General features: G+C 47.8%; 1 protein-coding gene across 1 annotated transcript in view; it reads left to right on the top strand.

Annotated features, from left to right (window-relative positions):
- Positions 1-17,679, top strand: part of Scn11a (sodium voltage-gated channel alpha subunit 11) — a 108,685-nt gene that overhangs the window by 44,869 nt on the left and 46,137 nt on the right. Inside the window, exons 9-14 of the mRNA XM_045136474.1 lie at positions 4,577-4,718; positions 5,963-6,160; positions 6,677-6,850; positions 9,982-10,111; positions 12,345-12,583; positions 16,937-17,116. Coding sequence (XP_044992409.1) covers positions 4,577-4,718; positions 5,963-6,160; positions 6,677-6,850; positions 9,982-10,111; positions 12,345-12,583; positions 16,937-17,116 — 1,063 coding nt within the window. The remainder of the gene's footprint in view (positions 1-4,576; positions 4,719-5,962; positions 6,161-6,676; positions 6,851-9,981; positions 10,112-12,344; positions 12,584-16,936; positions 17,117-17,679) is intronic.

Consider the following 17,679-nt stretch of genomic DNA (forward strand, 5'->3'; position numbering starts at 1 on the left):
AACCTGGGTCCTTTGGCTTTATAGGCAAGCACCTTACCCACTAAGATATCTTTTCCACCTCCTTTCTTGAGGTAGGGTCTCAGTCTAGCTCAGGCTGACCTGTAATTTGCAGTCTCAGGGTGGCCGTGAACTCACCGTGATCCTCCTACCTCTGTCTCCTAAGTGCTGGCATTAAAGGCATGCACCACCACACCCAGCTGTGATATGGAATTCTCATTATCCAGCTCAGACTGGCTTCAAACGCATGTCCCCTGCCTCAGCCTCCCAAGTAGCTGGAACTAGAAGCATGTGCAGTCATTCCTGGCTTACACAAGCTTAGATTCCTGTTGTTCAATTAAAGTTGATTTCCAAGTGTTTAGAACAGCTCCCCTCCCCCCAATTATGTTCAGTTGATAGTGTAGTAAATATTGGGGGAGTCTCTCCTTTCTTGTCTCCTTGAAGGAACAAATTCTGTCAGGAGACATAGAGAATTCGGGCAGAAGTTTATTTAGTCAAGCAGCAGAGACAAGTCTAAACAAAATAAGCACTCCAAAGAGAGAAGGGAGTGGGCTGATCCAAGGTGGGAGGCAGGAGAGCCATGTAGTGGGTTCCGTGTTGTTGATTTTAAAGTTCTTATGAATATTTATGAAGTGGGTGGCATATTCATGAGGTAAGGTGACCTTCTCTCTGTCCCAAATCATGGGGTGCTAGCTTTTCCTTTTAGAGTATTTCCTCCCATGTTCTCCACAAAGGGGAGGCGTGTCAAAACCACAATATTGGTGACATTAACTCCTAATTGCAACCTCAAGGTCTAAGGGACCTCCTGATTCTCAGCAGACCCGTTACCGAGTTGTAGCTGCACTGCTCCTTGGTTAGCTCACGTCTGCGTCCTCGTCCATGGGGAGGTCTGGGGTGGCCTCCTTCCTGGAATAAGTGGAGGCTTTTTGGAAGCTGTTCTTATCCACAGTGCAGTTTCCTGCAATCAGATGCATTAAATGTGAGAACATGTGAGAGGGCGACAGTGTCTTACGCATGTGCGTGAAGTGGGGCTCTTGTGGGGGCTGGCAGGAGCCTGCAGAGTCTGTGTTGTTTGCCCAGAGGCCTTTCCTTCCTTTTATCTGGTCAGCTCGGCTACCTCATACCCCGCCTCTATCCCTCCTGCTTGTTTCTTTTTCTTTCCAGTCTTCCTGGCCTCTCCATTTAAACCCTAAAGTCCACTTGAACTGTCCTAGTAGCCTGTGAGAAATGGCCTGGAAATTTTTATTTTGCGGAGTAGCTATTCAAGACTCTGTAAGGCAGTAAAGGATGCTATGACTGACAGCCCTGTTAGGTCCTTAGTGCCTGCTCAGTGGCCTGGTCCTGCTGCAAGGCTGCCAAGCCGACTTCTCTGCTGACCTGTCACCCATAACTGCTTTTAATCACAAACACAGCTGGTATGATTTCATATAGACTCACCCTCAGCAACTGGCAGCATTCTAGCCCCATGGGGATATCTCTCCTTCCTCCAAGACATTAGCGCTCTCTGTGGTGAGAAACTCAACCCTGTGAAAATTTATTGGGCACATTTTAAACTAAGATAACACACAGAGCACTCGGATGGAATAGATGGATGACTTTCATTCTCTGCAACAAGGAGATATAAGGGTCTGTCATGCATCCGACTCTAGGTTAGCCCAGGGAATACATTTAAGAAGGCTTCTGTCTTCTTTTTTTAAAATATTTTAATTTTTATTTATTTATTTGACAGAGAGAGAGAGAGAAAGAGAGAGAGAGAGAGAAAGAGAGAGAATGGGCATGCCAGGGCCTCCAGCCACTGCAAACGAACTCCAGACACCTGCACTACCTTGTGCATCTGGGTAACGTGGGTCCTGGGGAATTGAAACTGGGTCCTTTGGCTTTGCAAGCAAATGCCTAAACTGCTAAGCCATCTTTCCAGCCCGGCCTTTGCCTTCTTTTTTTTAAAATCTTTGTTTTGTTTATTTATTTATTTAAGAGCGACACTTAGAGAGAGAAAGAGGCAGATAGAGACAGACAGAGAATGGGTGCGCCAGGGCTTCTAGCCACCGCAAACAAAGTCCAGACGCATGTGACCCCTTGTGCATCTGGCTAACGTGGGTACTGGGGAATCAAGCCTTGAACTGGGGTCCTTAGGCTTCACAGGCAAGTGCTTAACCACTAAGTCATCTCTCCAGCCTGACCTTTGCCTTCTTGACGAGAGGATATACATAAATTCTGCAAAGCATGATGTGTCTTTTAAGGGGAATGTACAAATGCTCGGCGATATAATGGGGATGCGGCCCTGCCTGAGAATGGTGAAGAGTCCTTCCAGGGAAGACAGACTTACAGCAAATACTGCAGAGTGTGATGGGTGTGATAGGGGTAATGCACATGTTGAAAGATGGGGTGGGGGGGGATGCTCATCTGGAGAATTAGAAAGAACTTTCTCACAATGCTTTCAAGAGGCCGTTCCTATAAACCACCAGACCTGGCTGTGTCAGATATTTTAAAAGTCACAGCCTCTTGTGTAGAAGATGGACGGACAGAGTAGATGAGGAAGCCACCTATGATTCTGTTAGTACACGTGAGGTTCGTGAAGCCACATGTGGAGTTGAAGCAAGACACTCTGATGGAATAGGTCGATGACTGTCATTCCCTACAACAAGGAGATGCGAAGGGTCTGTCATACATCTGACTCTAGGTCAGCCCAAAAAATTCTTTTAAGAACCTGATTGGTTGGTGGGCCCAGCACCAACACTGATTCAGGAAGGGCCCAGCCACGGGGCTGAGCCTGTGAAACTGAGAAAGAATCCGGAAGCTGTCGCCGGTAGAGGAGGGATGAGGAGGTTGTTGCTTCAGACATCTTGGATGAGGCTGGATCAAGCGCAAGTTCTAGTCCTGCCAAGGCAGGCAGGGTGGAGTCCGTGTTTCTGTGGGCCAGTCCTTAGCTACCTACATACTGGGGAAAAGCTACCTTCATCCTAATCTTTACAAACCTTAGAAAGAGAAATGGATAAGTTCAAAAGATATTTAGAGCCCTGTGTGATGTGAGGCAGAGGTAGGAGGATCGCTGTGAGTTGAAGGCCTGCCTGAGACTACATAATGAATTGGTCAGCCTGGGTTCGAATGAGATACTACCTTGAACAAACAAACAAACAAGCAAAAAGAGATGGAAAAATAAAAGATACTTAGAGCATAGGAAAGACAGGATTTTGCCCCATATGGTGGTGTGTGCCTTTAATGCCAGCACTCAGGAGGCAACAGTAGGAGGATCACTGTAAGTTGGAGGCCAACTTGAGATGACGGTGAATTCCAGGCCAGGCTGGGCTAGAGTGAGATCCTGCCTCAAAAAAACAATCCAATAAATAAATAGAAGAGACAGGATTTGTAGGTTAGAGGAGCGTGGGTGTGGGATGCGTGTGTCCTAATGCGCATGTGTGAGCGTGAGGCTGGGGGAAGGGGTAAAGGAGGGAAAGCCTCAGCGATTTCTCCCTTCAAGCCTGAGTGACTGTGGGCATTCGCTGAGATGGGTGCAAGGAAAAGAGCCTCCCTTCACTACCCACAGAAGAGGATAAGAAGGTGCACCAAGGCTAGAGGGGGAGGCTATGCAAAGTGGGCTTCTGCTATTTGTTTATTTGCAAGAAGGCAGGGAGAGGGAAAGAGAGAGAGAGAATGCCCGTGCAAGCAAACTCCAGACACACGCACCACTTTGTGCTTGTGGTTTCATGGGGGTTATGGGGCATGGAAAGCACGCAGCTTTTGCAAGGAAGTGCCTTCAACCACTGAGCCATCTTCCTCATGCTGGCTTTTCAGTAAGAGATCAAAAGGCTCCTAGAAATTCAAGGGCATGGAGGCTTCACAGACTTTTCCTGAGGAACGGTGAGGAAGAGGAGGCCCTGGATAGCCTCCTCTGTTACCTCCAAGCAAATCTGGTCCCACTAGCAAGGCTTCCACTTAGTAACACTGGGCAGCACATGGTCGCCAGGCACCAGAGTAAAACCTGTTACAAAGGAAATGTGACTCAAGTATCCAGCTTAGGTGGACTGGGCTGGTTACTCTGAGTGTATGTGGAGGCTCCTGATGGGCAGATGAGTTAAATGACTTAGACAGAGGATTGGCTACTTTGTCTGCATGGGTCAGCTGACCTTGGGAGTCAGCATGGGTCAGAGGTTTTGACCTTTTGGAAGTCCAGGGTTATTTGCTTATTAATTTTAGTTCCCAGACTCCGCTTTCTGGATTTATTACAGAATCTCTTTGACGATTCTGTCAGGCCATACAGATATCTGCTTAATTTGGGGAGGGGCACACTGAGACCTGCCTACAAAACAGGCGCTGCCTTAATCCTCACTTCTGTCAGCATCAGTGAACGCATGAGTCCGTAGGGAGACCCGTGGGGCAAGTCAGGGAGAGGCCCCACTCACTAGACAGCAAGGGAGCTCACGGGGCAGGGGTGGGGTAGCTCCTGTGCAAATGCCCCTTCCTCCAGGGATTTCAGGTGCCAAGCTAAGGTTCTCTGAAACCCCTGTCATGGTGGGGCTGGGCAGTTTGGCTCGGGATGGGAGGGGAAATAAAATTCTCTCTCTTTGTTTCTAACATCTAGACCCTGTCCCAATAATTCTGTATGCAACCACACCAGATTTAATCCAGACTATAATTACACGAATTTTGACAACTTCGGCTGGTCTTTTCTTGCTATGTTCCGGCTTATGACTCAAGACTCCTGGGAGAAGCTTTACCGACAGGTTATTTGTTTTTATCTATTTATACTCTATACCTCCCCTTCCCTCTCTCCCTCCATTCCTCCCTCCATCCCTCTTATCTTTACTTATTCTTATCGTTAATGGCTATACTATTGCATTATGCTTCTGAACTTGTGCTTGAGAAAATTACAGATGGGATATTTGAAAGAAGAGTCCAGAAATAACCTCTACTTGTGTGTGTGTGTGTGTGTGTGTGTGTGTAGGGGTTGAGGTAGTGTGGCAGCTTGAATGTGAATGTGTGTCTCCCATAGACTCAGGTGTTTTATTAAGCTTGTAACTTAGCTCCAGCCTCCTGACTGGAGAAGGTGTCATTGTGGACAGATCCTGGAGTCCAGCCCTAAGGTGTCGCTGGGGGCCATAGTTACTTTCTACAAATTGAACCCTCTCTAGATTGCCCACTTCCACTTTTCCCTCTCATCCCTTCATCTCTCTCTCTCTCACACACACACACCCTCCTCTTTTTTTTAAATGAATACACCAGGGCCTCCAGCCACTGCAAATGACCCCCAGATGCATGTTCTACCCCGTGCATCTAGCTTACATGGGTACTAGGAAATCGAACTGGGGTCTGTAGCCTTCTTAGACAAGTGCCTTAACCACTAAGCAGCCTCCTCATCCCCCCCCCCTTTAAATCTGAAAGCATTCAAACACTGGGCTCGGTAGATAGCTCAGATGGTGAACTGCTTGCTTCACAAGCATGACGACCGGAGCTGGGTCCCCAGAACCCAGGTGAAGATGCTGTGGATGGTGATGCATATGTGCAGTTCCAGGGCTGGGTAAGCAGAGGCAGTGGGCTGTGGTCTCTGGGGCTTGCTGGCCAGCTAGTCTGGACTAGTTGGTAAGCTCCAAGACAATAGAAGAAGATGGACAATATTCCTGAGGAGGACACCTGAGGTTGTTGACTGGCTTCCATAGGCATACACACACACACACACACACGCACACACACAGTCACACGCAAACCCACACACATGTGTGCCTGTGTGCTTGTGACATGTACACACACATACAAACAAAAAAAATTAAACATTCAGATAGCACGGAGAAGGTCATAGATTGTAAAGTCACTGAGATTCCTCTATGAGGACATGGTGTTCCCATTTCGGAGAAAGGGCCTCAGGAACCCTTGGGTGCTGGGGAAGCTGGAGACTGAAAGGCCGGTTGTTGGTAGCTGTGGTCTTGCTGGAGGTGACAGTCGTGACACCAGAGTGCGCTGTCCCTTGCAGACGCTGCGCACCTCCGGGCTCTATTCCGTCTTCTTCTTCGTGGTTGTCATCTTCCTGGGCTCTTTCTACCTGATTAACTTGACCCTGGCCGTCGTCACCATGGCTTACGAGGAGCAGAACAGGAACGTAGCTGCAGAGACGGAGGCCAAAGAAAAGATGTTCCAGGAAGCCCAGCAGCTGTTAAAGGAGGAGAAGGAGGTAGGGACACGGGCTTGCCTCTTGGGTCTGGGGTCATCCCTGTCTCCTATGCTTTCCCTAAGCCCCTGACATTATCTTTAGGCCATTCCATTTGTTCCCGGTGGTATCTTTGCATTCCACAGCTCAATTCCAAGATTTTCAGGGTAGAGATAGTTTAAACTTGGTGTCTGCCTTTCCTGAGGCTGTTGGGAGGCATCGCGGGGCGCGTCCTAATCTATGCATTACAGCATCACAGCATACGTGTTCATTGAGTTCCTAGCATGTACTGAATACTCGGCTGGGGTTCACATACAGAGATGTGAAAGTCACTCTCTGTCCAACAACTGCCATCACTGTAAAACAGACCATTCCCCAGGTAAATAAGGACAGGGCTACCATATTCGAGCGAGGCAGAGAGCGCTCTGAATGGCTCAGTACTGCCACAAGAGAGGCGTATGCTCACAGGGGCTGGGGTCATTTGCGGTGTTTATGAGGCGGTATAATCTCCTCATTAATTTCCTTTATTCACTTTCAAAGGCTCTGGTTGCCATGGGAATTGACAGGAGTTCACTAAATTCCCTTCAAGCATCATCCTTTTCCCCAAAAAGGAGAACATTTTTTGGTAAGAAGAAAAGGAACTCCTTCCTTATGAGACGGCCGAGGAAAGACCAGCCTTTGGAGTCAGATTCGGATGAAGATTCCTCTAAAAACGTAAGTCTTGGGCTGGAGAGATGGCTTATCAGTTAAGACTCTTGCCTGTGAAGCCTAGGACCTAGGTTCAATTCCCTAGTACCCATGTAAGCCAGATGCAAAGGTGGTACATGTCTGGAGTTCATTTGCAGTGGCTAGAGACACTGATGTGCCTATTCTCTCTCTCTCTTGTAAATAAATAAATAAATAAAATATTAAACAAAACATAAGTCTCATCCAGGGGATTAATCTTATCATAATGCAATTAAGGGTTGCTGACAACCTAACACAGGGGATTCATCCACTCACTCATGAATCTGGTCACGCATCGGCACACATTTCCGACACCCACTGGATGGATTAGTTTTAAACATCTATCTGTGCAGTGTGTCTTAGCTATTTTTTTGTCGATGTGACAAACTACCTGGTAAGACAACTTAAGGGAGGGAAGATTTATTATGGCTGTTAGCGTTAGGGGTGTTCAATCCAACGTGGCAGAGAAGGCGTGGTAGAAGAGAGGTGTGAGCCCGAGACGGCGTGGTGGCCTGTCACATCACGAGACAGCGTGGTAACCTGTCACATCACGAGACAGCGTGGTAACCTGTCACATCATGAGACAGCGTGGGGGCCTGTCACATCATGAGACAGCGTGGTAACCTGTCACATCACGAGACAGCGTGGTAACCTGTCACATCACGAGAAAGCATGGTAACCTGTCACATCATGAGACAGCATGGTAACCTGTCACATCATGAGACAGCATGATAACCTGTCACATCACGAGACAGCGTGGTAACCTGTCACATCATGAGACAGCGTGGGGGCCTGTCACATCATGAGACAGTGTGGTGGCCTGTCACATCATGAGACAGCGTGGTGGCCTGTCACATCATGAGACAGCGCTTGGGAGGCAGAGGTGGGAGGATCACTGTCAGTTCGAGGCCACCCTGAGATGGCATAGTGAATTCCAGGTCATCCTGGGCAAGAATGAGACTCTACCTCAAAAAAAACAAAAGAAATGTTGGGCTGGAGAGATGTCTCAGTGGTTGAAGGCGCTTGCTTGCAAAGTCTGATGGCCCGGGTTCAACTCCCCAGAACCCACATAAATCCAGATGCATAAAGTGGCACATGTATCTGGAGTTCATTTGCAGTGGCAGGAAGCCCTGGTACACCCATTCTTTCTTTCTCTCTCAAAAAAAAATTTTTTTTTTTAAAAAAGAAATGTTTAGCTGGGCGTGGTGGCACATGCCTTTAATCCCAGCACTCGGGAGGCAGAGGTAGGAGGATCGCTGAGAGTTCGAGCCCACCCTGAGACTACAGAGTGAATTTCAGGTCAGCCTGAGCCAGAGTGGGACCCTACCTTGAAAAACAAAAACAAAAACAAAAAAAAAAAAAAGAAAAGAACTGTTTGCCAAGGCCAGTAAGCAGCGATGAGCAGGCATGACCTGTTGGAAAACCTATGTGTGCGTGTGTGTGTGTGTGCGCGTGTGCGTGTGTGTGTAGGGTAGTGTGAAAAGCGACAAGAGGCTATAATGGTAAGATGCAGACAATCACGACAGCCCTTGAGAACCAGGTCAAGGAGGTCACTACGCTGAGGGCAGGCGGTCAGGAGCACTATGGAAGGTTCTCGAGCAAGAGCGAGAGGCCTGTTTCTGAAGAGAGGAGATTAGAGGAGCAAAGACTGGCGGCAGCCAACTGGGAGGTCGCCACCGAGACCCCAAGAAGCAGTGCCCGTGGCTACACAAGAGCAAGGACGACGCTGTGTGGCCTGTCCTGGGAGACGGGAGCAACGTCTATTCACTTCGGGTAGGGCTCCAGCAACAGACCCAAGAAACAGTTTCACTCAAGCATAGCTTAGGGATCCAGTGAGTTTCCTGGGGTTCCTCCAGGAACATGGGTGAGGGGTTACTTGTAGAAGCATGAGGGGGTCCACGGCAACTGCGTCTCCAAAAATCCAGCCTCGCATTGGTGACAGGTCACAAAAGCAAAGTGGTTGATCCTCCCTTACAGGCGACTCCACCAAAGACCCTCTTCTCCCTCAGCGACTGCTTCCTGCTTCTAAGACCTTGGAGCGGGGCCTTGTGAGTTCTGTAATCTTCTGAATTTCTGAGCCTGGCAACTTCCCTTAGCTTTCCGTGGAGAATGAGGATGAAGCGAGCTCAATAGGTTTTGTGATGCGGGGAGATGAAAATCGGCAGTTAAGTTGAGCAGAGGGCGGACTTGACACCTGGCCGTGACTTGAGATGATTCGATAGACAGTGACTTATTGAGACAAGAAGTGCATGTTGCAGGGGTGGGAGAGATGGGGAGAGATGACAAGTTCCATGTCTTTATTATCTCTTCTCCTCTCCTCCTCCTCCTTCTTTTTCTGGCGTTTTGTTGAGGTAAGTTCTCGCTCTAGCCCAGGCTGATCTGGAATTCACTATGCAGTCTCAGGCTGGCTTCGAACTCACAGCGATCCTCCTACCTCTGCCTCCCGAGTGTTGGGGTTAAAGGCGTGCACCACCACGCCCGGCTTTGTTCTTCACTAGCTTTTTGTTGAAACGAATCAAACATAAAGTAGAGGTCTCGGGAGATGGCTCAGTCAGAAAAGTGCTGGCTTGTGCAAAACGAGGGCCTGAGTTCAAGTTCCCCCATGCACATAAAATCTGAGTGTGACAGCATGTGCATGTAATTGTAGTGCTAGGGACGTGGAGGCAGGAGGATTCCTGAAGCTCCCTGGCTAGCTAGGCTAGCTGAATCACTGAGCCGTAGGTTCAGTGAGAGACCCTGTCTCAAAAAATAAGGTGGAGAGGGATTGAGGAAGATACCCTGCTCCATCCTCTGACCTCCACGTGCACGTGCACGCACACACACATGTGCTCTCTCACACACACAAACATGCATTCACAAAGGCAAAAACACAGAGTAAAATATCTGTTGGTTAGATTCTAGAAATGTCCATGTATATTGGCATTCAAGGACTATACACATGGTCTAATTCTGTTTCCATGGTCTATCAAACATGAACCAAGTAAACCAACCATCAGGCACGCTGTGAACCTCAGTAGCGCTGATCTGTCTAAAATGTTGAGCACCTTCATTGCATCTTTGTAAAACCTGGGGAGCAGCAGCCCTTGCCTTTAGAAAGTCCACCGTGCCTTCTCTTACAGCCACAACTCCTGGAGCAAACCAAACGACTGTCTCAGAACCTGCAGGTGGACCTGTTTGATGAGCACGCAGACCCCTTCCAAAGACAGAGGGCGCTGAGTGCAGTCAGCATTATAACCATCACCATGCAGGGTGAGTCCTACTTCTGCCCAAGCAAAGCCTGGCTTCATGATGTCCTGCCGCTGTGCCCCTCCCTAGCCGTCCATAAAAGAGGCTTCCTGGAAACCAGCCCACCAGGCTACTTTGTAAAGAGGGATTTCCTATGTGTGTAAAAAGTCAAGTGTCTTGAAAGAAGTATGTCCTTCCTGAGCTGAGTGGACCCTCAGGTGGGGAAACTGGCTAGAAGGAAGGTGAGATTTCAGACCAAGAGCAGGCCAGGCGATCACAGCAGCCCTAAGGGAGACGAGCCAACCAAGAATAGAGCATTGAGACTAAAACCACTTTAGGGAATAGACCTGCCATCTCATATTCATTTTAGAACAGCGATATTTACTAATTTTTAAAAATATTTTATTTTTATTTATTTGAGAGAGAGATACAGAAATAGGAAGAGAGAGAGAGAATGGGTGTGCCAGGGCCTCCAGCCACTGCAAACGAACTCCCCTTGTGCATCTGGCTTATGTGGGTCCTGGGGAATCAAACATGGGTCCTTTGGCTTTGCAGACAGGTGCCTTAACCACTAAGCCATCTCTCCAGTCCAATTTTTTTGTTTTGTTAAGGTAGGGGCTCACCTTAGCCCAGACTGACTTGGCCACTCACTCTGTAGTCCGAGGCTGGACTTGAACTCATGAAAATCCTCCTCTCTTTGCCTCCTGAGTGCCAGGATTAAAGGTGTGTGCCACCATGCCTAGCTTAGAATGTTTTAAATTTTATACATAGATGCATGCACATGTATGTATGCATATATGAGAAGCATATGTAAGATGTACATATCATGTGTAGATTGGTGAGTTTCTGTGCATAGTAATCATTACATTTAGATAAATTAAAGATAAGGATGTTTCTTGATGTAATTACTAGGACTTACCCTCCTAGAAATAAATCAGTGGGATGTAAGATACAAACAAACCAAACAACAACAAAACAACAGAGCATTGACCTGTTCCAGGACACGGTAGCCGTTGAAGTAAGAGCGGGGTCTGGCATGAGCGGTCACAGCCGATGGAGAGAAGCTGAGAGCCACCGCTCGCCCTGCTTTAACAGCAAGTCACTGGGCTTCCGTTAGAGGGCTGGTGTTCAAATCCCAGCAGGAGTGGTGGCACATAAGTCCCTAAGCACTTTTTTGTTTCGTTTTGCTTTTTTGAGGTAGGGTCTCACTGTAGCCCAAGCTGACCTGGAATTCACTATGTACTCTCAGGATGACCTCCAAGTCACAGTGATGCTCCTATCTCGGCCTCCCAAGTGCTGGGATTAAGTCCGTGTGCCACCACGCCCGGCCCTTAGCTCTTTTGACTTATAACATGACCTATTTTGCCTCCATAAGTCCCTGAAATGGTACCCAGCAATTCAGGGGTGCAGCTGCCCAGTGGCCCGAGTTCAAGCAGTGGACGGAATACCTTTCATGACTCCTGTGCTTACAGATACCCTGACTGCCCTCCTTCCCTGAAGCCCTGGCGGGCACCAGTGCAGTTCTGCCCATCTACCGTCTTCAGGGTTGCCCGCTCCGCTGCCACTTTTTCTCAGCACTTTGACGAATTTTGAGTCTCCCTACTGGTCACCACCATTTGCAACGAGAAGCTTCTCTAACCAAAACTGAGAGTAGCATGAAGCTGTGACAGTTGCAGGGCCAAAGCAGACATGGTGGGGAGCAGAGGAGAGAGCGAGACAGAGAGAGAGAGAGGGAGAAAAGTGGAGGAGGAGGAGGAGGAGGAGGAAGAGAAGCGGCAGAAGAAAAGTAGGTAGGAGAGAAAAGCCAAGAAGAGCAGAAGGGGGAGGAGGAAGAAGAGAGACTGCAAAATTCCGAAGAAGGATATTTCTTGTGGTTTTTGGAGTTTTTGAGGGGGGACAGGTTTCACCCCACACAACATAGTAGGAGCCACCGAGGCAGAGTGGGAGATTGAGAAGACCCCTGGTCCTTCCCCAAGATCAAGTGGGAGATCGAGAAGACCTCAGGTCTCTGCGGGGGAGGGAAGTTCTGCTCCAGCTCGCAGGGAGGCAGGGGTGGGGGAGGCAGGACGGCATGGGGTGAGCGGATCTGTCAAGATGGAAGCTTGTCTCAGAGTAGGCAGCAGGGTCTCTTGAAGTGATCACACCTGTGTCCTAACCACTTGATGACTCTGCCGCATTATGGGGGCCTGGGGAAGAGGGAGGAGGGGGTGCGCGGGCACCGAGCGGATGCCTCAAGCTCTCTCCCATTCTCTTCCAGAGCAGGAAAAATCACAGGAGCCTTGTCTTCCATGTGGGGAAAACCTGGCAGCCAAGTACCTGGTGTGGGACTGTAGCCCGCGGTGGCTGTGCATAAAGAAGGGCCTGAGGACTGTGGTGAGCGACCCCTTCACAGAGCTGGCCATCACCGTCTGCATCGTGATCAACACCATTTTCTTGGCCCTGGAGCACCACAACATGAAAGACGACTTCAGCTCCATGCTGAGGACAGGAAACTGGGTAACTTCAGGCTCTCGTGACTATAAAGCCGATTTCAGACTTTGCATTAATAACCCTGTTGAAAAGCCTAAACGTTTCAGTGACATCACCTACACTGTGTCTCTGGTCCCCGTGAGTTTGGAATCGAAGCAAAAGATGACTTCCGGATTTTATTTATTTATTTAAAATTATTTAATTAATTAATTTATTTATGAAAGAGGGAGAGGCAGATAGAGAGACTGGGTACCCCAGGGCCTCCAGCCCCTGCACATGAACTCCAGACACATGTGCCCCCTTGTGTACCTGGTTTACATGGGTACTAGGGAATCAAATCTGGGTCCTTAGGTTTCACAGGCAAGTGCTTTAACTGTTAAGCCAGCTCTCCAGCCCTTGGATTTTTATTTTTACCTAGTTCAGCCCTATAGTTTTTCATGGGTCTTGGATTATCCCCCCTCTGACATGTTAAGATCTCCTTAATAGTATAGGAGTAAGCCAGAGGCAAGTAGAAGAAAAAAACCTGACAGTAGTATTCTGAATGTTTGGGAGAATTAAGGAAATGTCGTCAGGGGCTAGGGGTGTTATTTTGTTGGTAGAATACTTGCCTAGCATGCATAAGGCCCTGGGTTCAATTCCCTGGGTGAGGTGGTGCATGTCTGTGATCCCAGCACCCACGAGGTAAAGGCAGAAGAATTAGGAGTTCATGGTGATCACTGGCTACTTAGCAATTTTCAGGCCAGCCCAGTCTACATGAGGACCCCTACCAAAAAACAAAACAAAACAAAAAAACCAAAAATACAAGGGGGGTGGCTGGAGAGATGGCTTAGTGGTTGAGGGCCTTGCTTGTGAAGCCTAAGGACTCTGGCTTGAGGCTGGATTCCTCAGGACCCACATAAGGCAGATGCACAAGGTGGCGCATGTAACTGGAGCTCATTTGCAGTGGCTGGAGGCCCTGGTGTGCCCATTCTCTCTCTGTCTCAAATAAAATAAATTTTAAGAATTAAAAAATATTTTAAAAATCAAGGGGATGTGGCTGAGCCAATAAAGGGTAGAAAAAATAACAAGGGGGCTGGTAAGATGGTTCAGTGGCTGAAGCATTGCGCATTGCTCAAAAGTGAGGACCAGAGTCCAGGTCCCCAGCCCCCGTGCAGATATTGGGGTGTTGTGACCCATCTGTAATCCCGGCATTTGGGAAGTGCAAAGAGGATCTGAAGAGCTGGCTGATTACCCAGTCTAGCAGAGTTGGTGAGCTCTGGGTTCAAGTGAGAGGCCCTCTGTAAATGAAGGGGCGAGTAATTGAGGAACACACACACACGCACACGCACACGCACGCACACACACACACACACACCCCTACATTCATAGGAACTCATAAAACACACATGCACAATACAAAGGCAATGTTAACTGCATTCAGAGACCCAAGGCAATGACGACCAAACTCCCCGAGATGCCAGCAGCATGGTTCACTGTAGATTAACACAGCTGCGGTTTGTAGGTCTTCTCGGGGAGCGGCGGGCCGGTAGCTGCGGCTGTGGGTGACCTTTCCACGAGGAGAGCGTGGGGTCTTCAGGGTGGGGCGGGGGCAGACCTCTCCAGTCTGTGTCCGCGTTTCTCACTGGGTGGACAGAGCTGGGAAAACCAAGGGAGGAAACAGACTTTTTAAGAACTGCTCACTTGAATTCATGGTTCCTGTGGGAGGCATTTTTTTTTTTCTCAAGAGAAAATTAGCCTCCCAAATACCAGAAACAACAAATAATTAGTCACTGGATGTTTTCCCCTAATTAGCTAATGGATTAATAGGCTAAAAAAAAATCTCATCAATATATCTGGTCTTTTCTTCATGAAGTTTCATTTTTCTCTTCACAAAAGCAATATATGCTTTAAAATTTTTTTTAACAGAAAAAGCCATAGATAACAGAAATACATAATGATATCAAGCTCTACCCATTTTCTTTTTCTTTTTTTTTATTTTGAGGAAAGCCCAACAGGCTGTCTTTTATTTGTTTGAGAGAGATAGATAGATAGAGAGAGTGACTTGGTGCTCCAGGGCCTCCAGCCACTGCTATCGAACTCCGGATGCGTGCGCCCCCTTGTGTGCATTTGTGCCTTGCACACTTGTATCACCTTGTGCATCTGGCTTATGTGGGACCTGGAAAGTCAAACATGAGTCTTTAGGCTTTGCAGAAAAGCGCCTTAATTTCTGAGCCATTTATTCAGCCCCTCTATCCATTTTCTTGAGGGGAGGCAGGGGCTAGCAAGAGGGGACGGGGGCACAGGACAAGGCTCTGGAGGAGGAGAAAGGATATGAACAAAGTATAATGCACATATGAATGAAAATGCCATGATCAAGCTATTAGATCACAGATGCTGGTATTTTTTTTTTAGTGAGTTTTTTTTTATTTTATACATTTTTATTGACAGCTTTCATAATTCTAAACAATATCCTATGGTAATTCCCTCCTTCCCCCCACTTTCCCCTTTGAAACTTCACTCTCCATCACATCCCCTCCCCCTCTCAACCAGTCTCTCTTTTATTTTGATGTCATCATCTTTCCCTCCTATTATGATGGTCTTGTGTAGGTAGTGTCAGGCACTATGAGGTCATGGATATCCAGGCCATTTTGTGTCTGGAGGAGGGCATTATAAGGAGTCCTACCCTTCCTTTGGCTCTTACATCCTTTCCACCACCTCTTCTACAATGGACCCTGAGCCTTGATAGATGTGATAAGAGATATTTCAGTGCTGAGCACTCCTCTGTCACTTCTCAGCACAATGGTGCCTTCTGAGTCATCCCAAGGTCACTACCAACAGATGCTGCTGTTTTTAAAAATATCTTTGTTTACTGGCAAGGATGGAGGGAGGGAGGAAGGAGAGAGAGGGAGAGAGAGAGAGAGAGAGAGAGAGAGAGAGAGAGAACCTCTAGCCACTGCCAATGAACTCCAGATGCATGCACTACTTTGTGCATCTGGCTTACATTGGTACTAAAGAATCAAACCTAGGCCATTGAGCTTTGTGAGCAAGAGCATTAACCACTGAGCCATCTCCTTAGACCCCATTTTCAGGATTTTAACCAGTATTTTAAAGAGAATTCAGAGGAAGAATTACTAGATAGTTCCTACCACCCCGCTAACCTTCAAGACAACAGCTTTGCCTATTCAAAACAGAATGAGAAATATAATTAATTTCCCAATCTGACATCTGTGTGCTGGCAACACTGGGCTGGCACCATGCAGAGGGTTGGAAAGGAAGAGTGGCATAATGAGGAAACCACCTGTGTTTTCTGCCTGGACCTTTGGTACGCTATGCCAACCATCAGAATACTTTTCACTTCTTTGTAACCTTTGTAATTCCCTTGGACTTCTCTTTCTATTGTATGTTTTTTAATTGAAAATTTTCCTAACTGAGCATAATATATTTTGAGCACAATCCCCTTCCATTATTTTCTTTTGTGTGTGCCCTCCTCCAACCCTCTTCCACCTAACTGCCTTCTTCTTTTCTAGTGAGTTCTTTTTTTTTTTTTTTTTTCTGGCTTGGTGTCTTTTATTTTCTCTTCCTCCATCATCTATGATGACATGTCGATGGACTCAATGTTGTGCAGGTAACAGCAGCTGCTGAGAGCTCAGGAATGCTGCAGCCACTTGGGGTCCAGAAGACAGTATTCCTCTGGCTCTTGTGCTATTTCTGCTATCTCTTCCACAATATTCCCTAAGCTTCGGCGGGTGTGATATGCATGTTTCATTTGATGCTGAGCTCTTACAAGTCACTTCTCAGCACTGATGAATCTCATGTCTCCCCAGTAGTTACCGTCACCTCCAGAAAGAACCTTCTGATAAGAGTGAGGGCAGCACTAATCCATGGACATAAGCATCACTATTCAGAGGACAATTTGATGACCACAACATACCTCTTTAGCCAAACATCAGCAGTAGCTTCTCCCTGGGGCCTATGAACTTCTCAACCACTGGCTTTTGGCTAGGTGTTCAGCGCTGGGCATGGGCTCCCTCCTGCAGAATGGACCTCAGGTCCAGAGAGCAGTTGGTTACTTTCATAACAGTAATGCCACTGTTGCACTGGTGGGCACATCTTGCCCGGCTGGCTGGCTGTGTGGCTCACTGAGTCAACTGCTGAGGAAGACTGTCACTGATTATTCTCCCCATTCCAACCCCCGTCTGCATAGCACTTTCCACAGCCACAACAGGTAGCCAGCAGAGAGAAGGCTTCCCGCTCTGTGTTGGCTTGATTTCTCAGTGTCCTGAAACCAAAGCCTGTGGTGTGTTCAGCAATAGGCTCCTGTTCCTTGTAACACTTTTGAGCATGAGTCTTCCAAGGAAAAAAAGTAGCTTCCTTTTCTCATTCTTCCTTGTTCCATCGTAGGTTTTCACTGGCATTTTTATAGCAGAAATGTGCCTAAAAATCGTCGCACTGGACCCCTACCACTACTTCCGCCATGGATGGAATATTTTTGACAGCATTGTTGCTATTCTGAGTCTTGCTGATGTGCTCAACAGCGTGCCAGATAAAAAGAATCGCTCATTTTTGGCTTCCTTCAGAGTGGTAAGACACTTTCTTATTTCACTGTATAACTTTAGTGCTCCCAACAGAAAAGAATTTAGTGGCGCCTGGGGAGATGGTTTAGTGGATAAAGTCATGCCGGCGTGAAAACTGGAGTGTTTTGTAAATTTTTAATGAGAGAGAGAGAGAGAGAGAGAGAGAGAGAGAGAGAGAGAGAGAGAGAGAAAAGAGAGAGAATTGGCATGTCAGGGCCTCCAGCCACTGCAATGGAACTCCGGACACATGCACCACCTTGTGTGAATGTGCGACCTTGCATGTTTGGGTCACTTTGTGCATCTGGCTTATGTGGGACCTGGAGAGTTGAACATGGGTCCTTAGGCTTCACAGGCAATCGCCTTAACCTCTAGGCCATCTCTCCAGCACAAGACTGGAACTTTGATCTCAGTACCTATGTAAATGCTGGCTGGATGTGGCGGCCTGCCCCAGCACGGAGATGGGATCCTGAGGACAAGCTGGCCAGTGTATTAGCCGAAGCAGCAAGCTCTGGGTGTGACTGCACTCCATAATTACAGTGGAGAGTGACGGAGGACAGCGCCCAGTGCCAG

This window comes from Jaculus jaculus, chromosome 17 (assembly GCF_020740685.1).
Source record: "Jaculus jaculus isolate mJacJac1 chromosome 17, mJacJac1.mat.Y.cur, whole genome shotgun sequence".
Classification (NCBI taxonomy): domain Eukaryota; kingdom Metazoa; phylum Chordata; class Mammalia; order Rodentia; family Dipodidae; genus Jaculus; species Jaculus jaculus.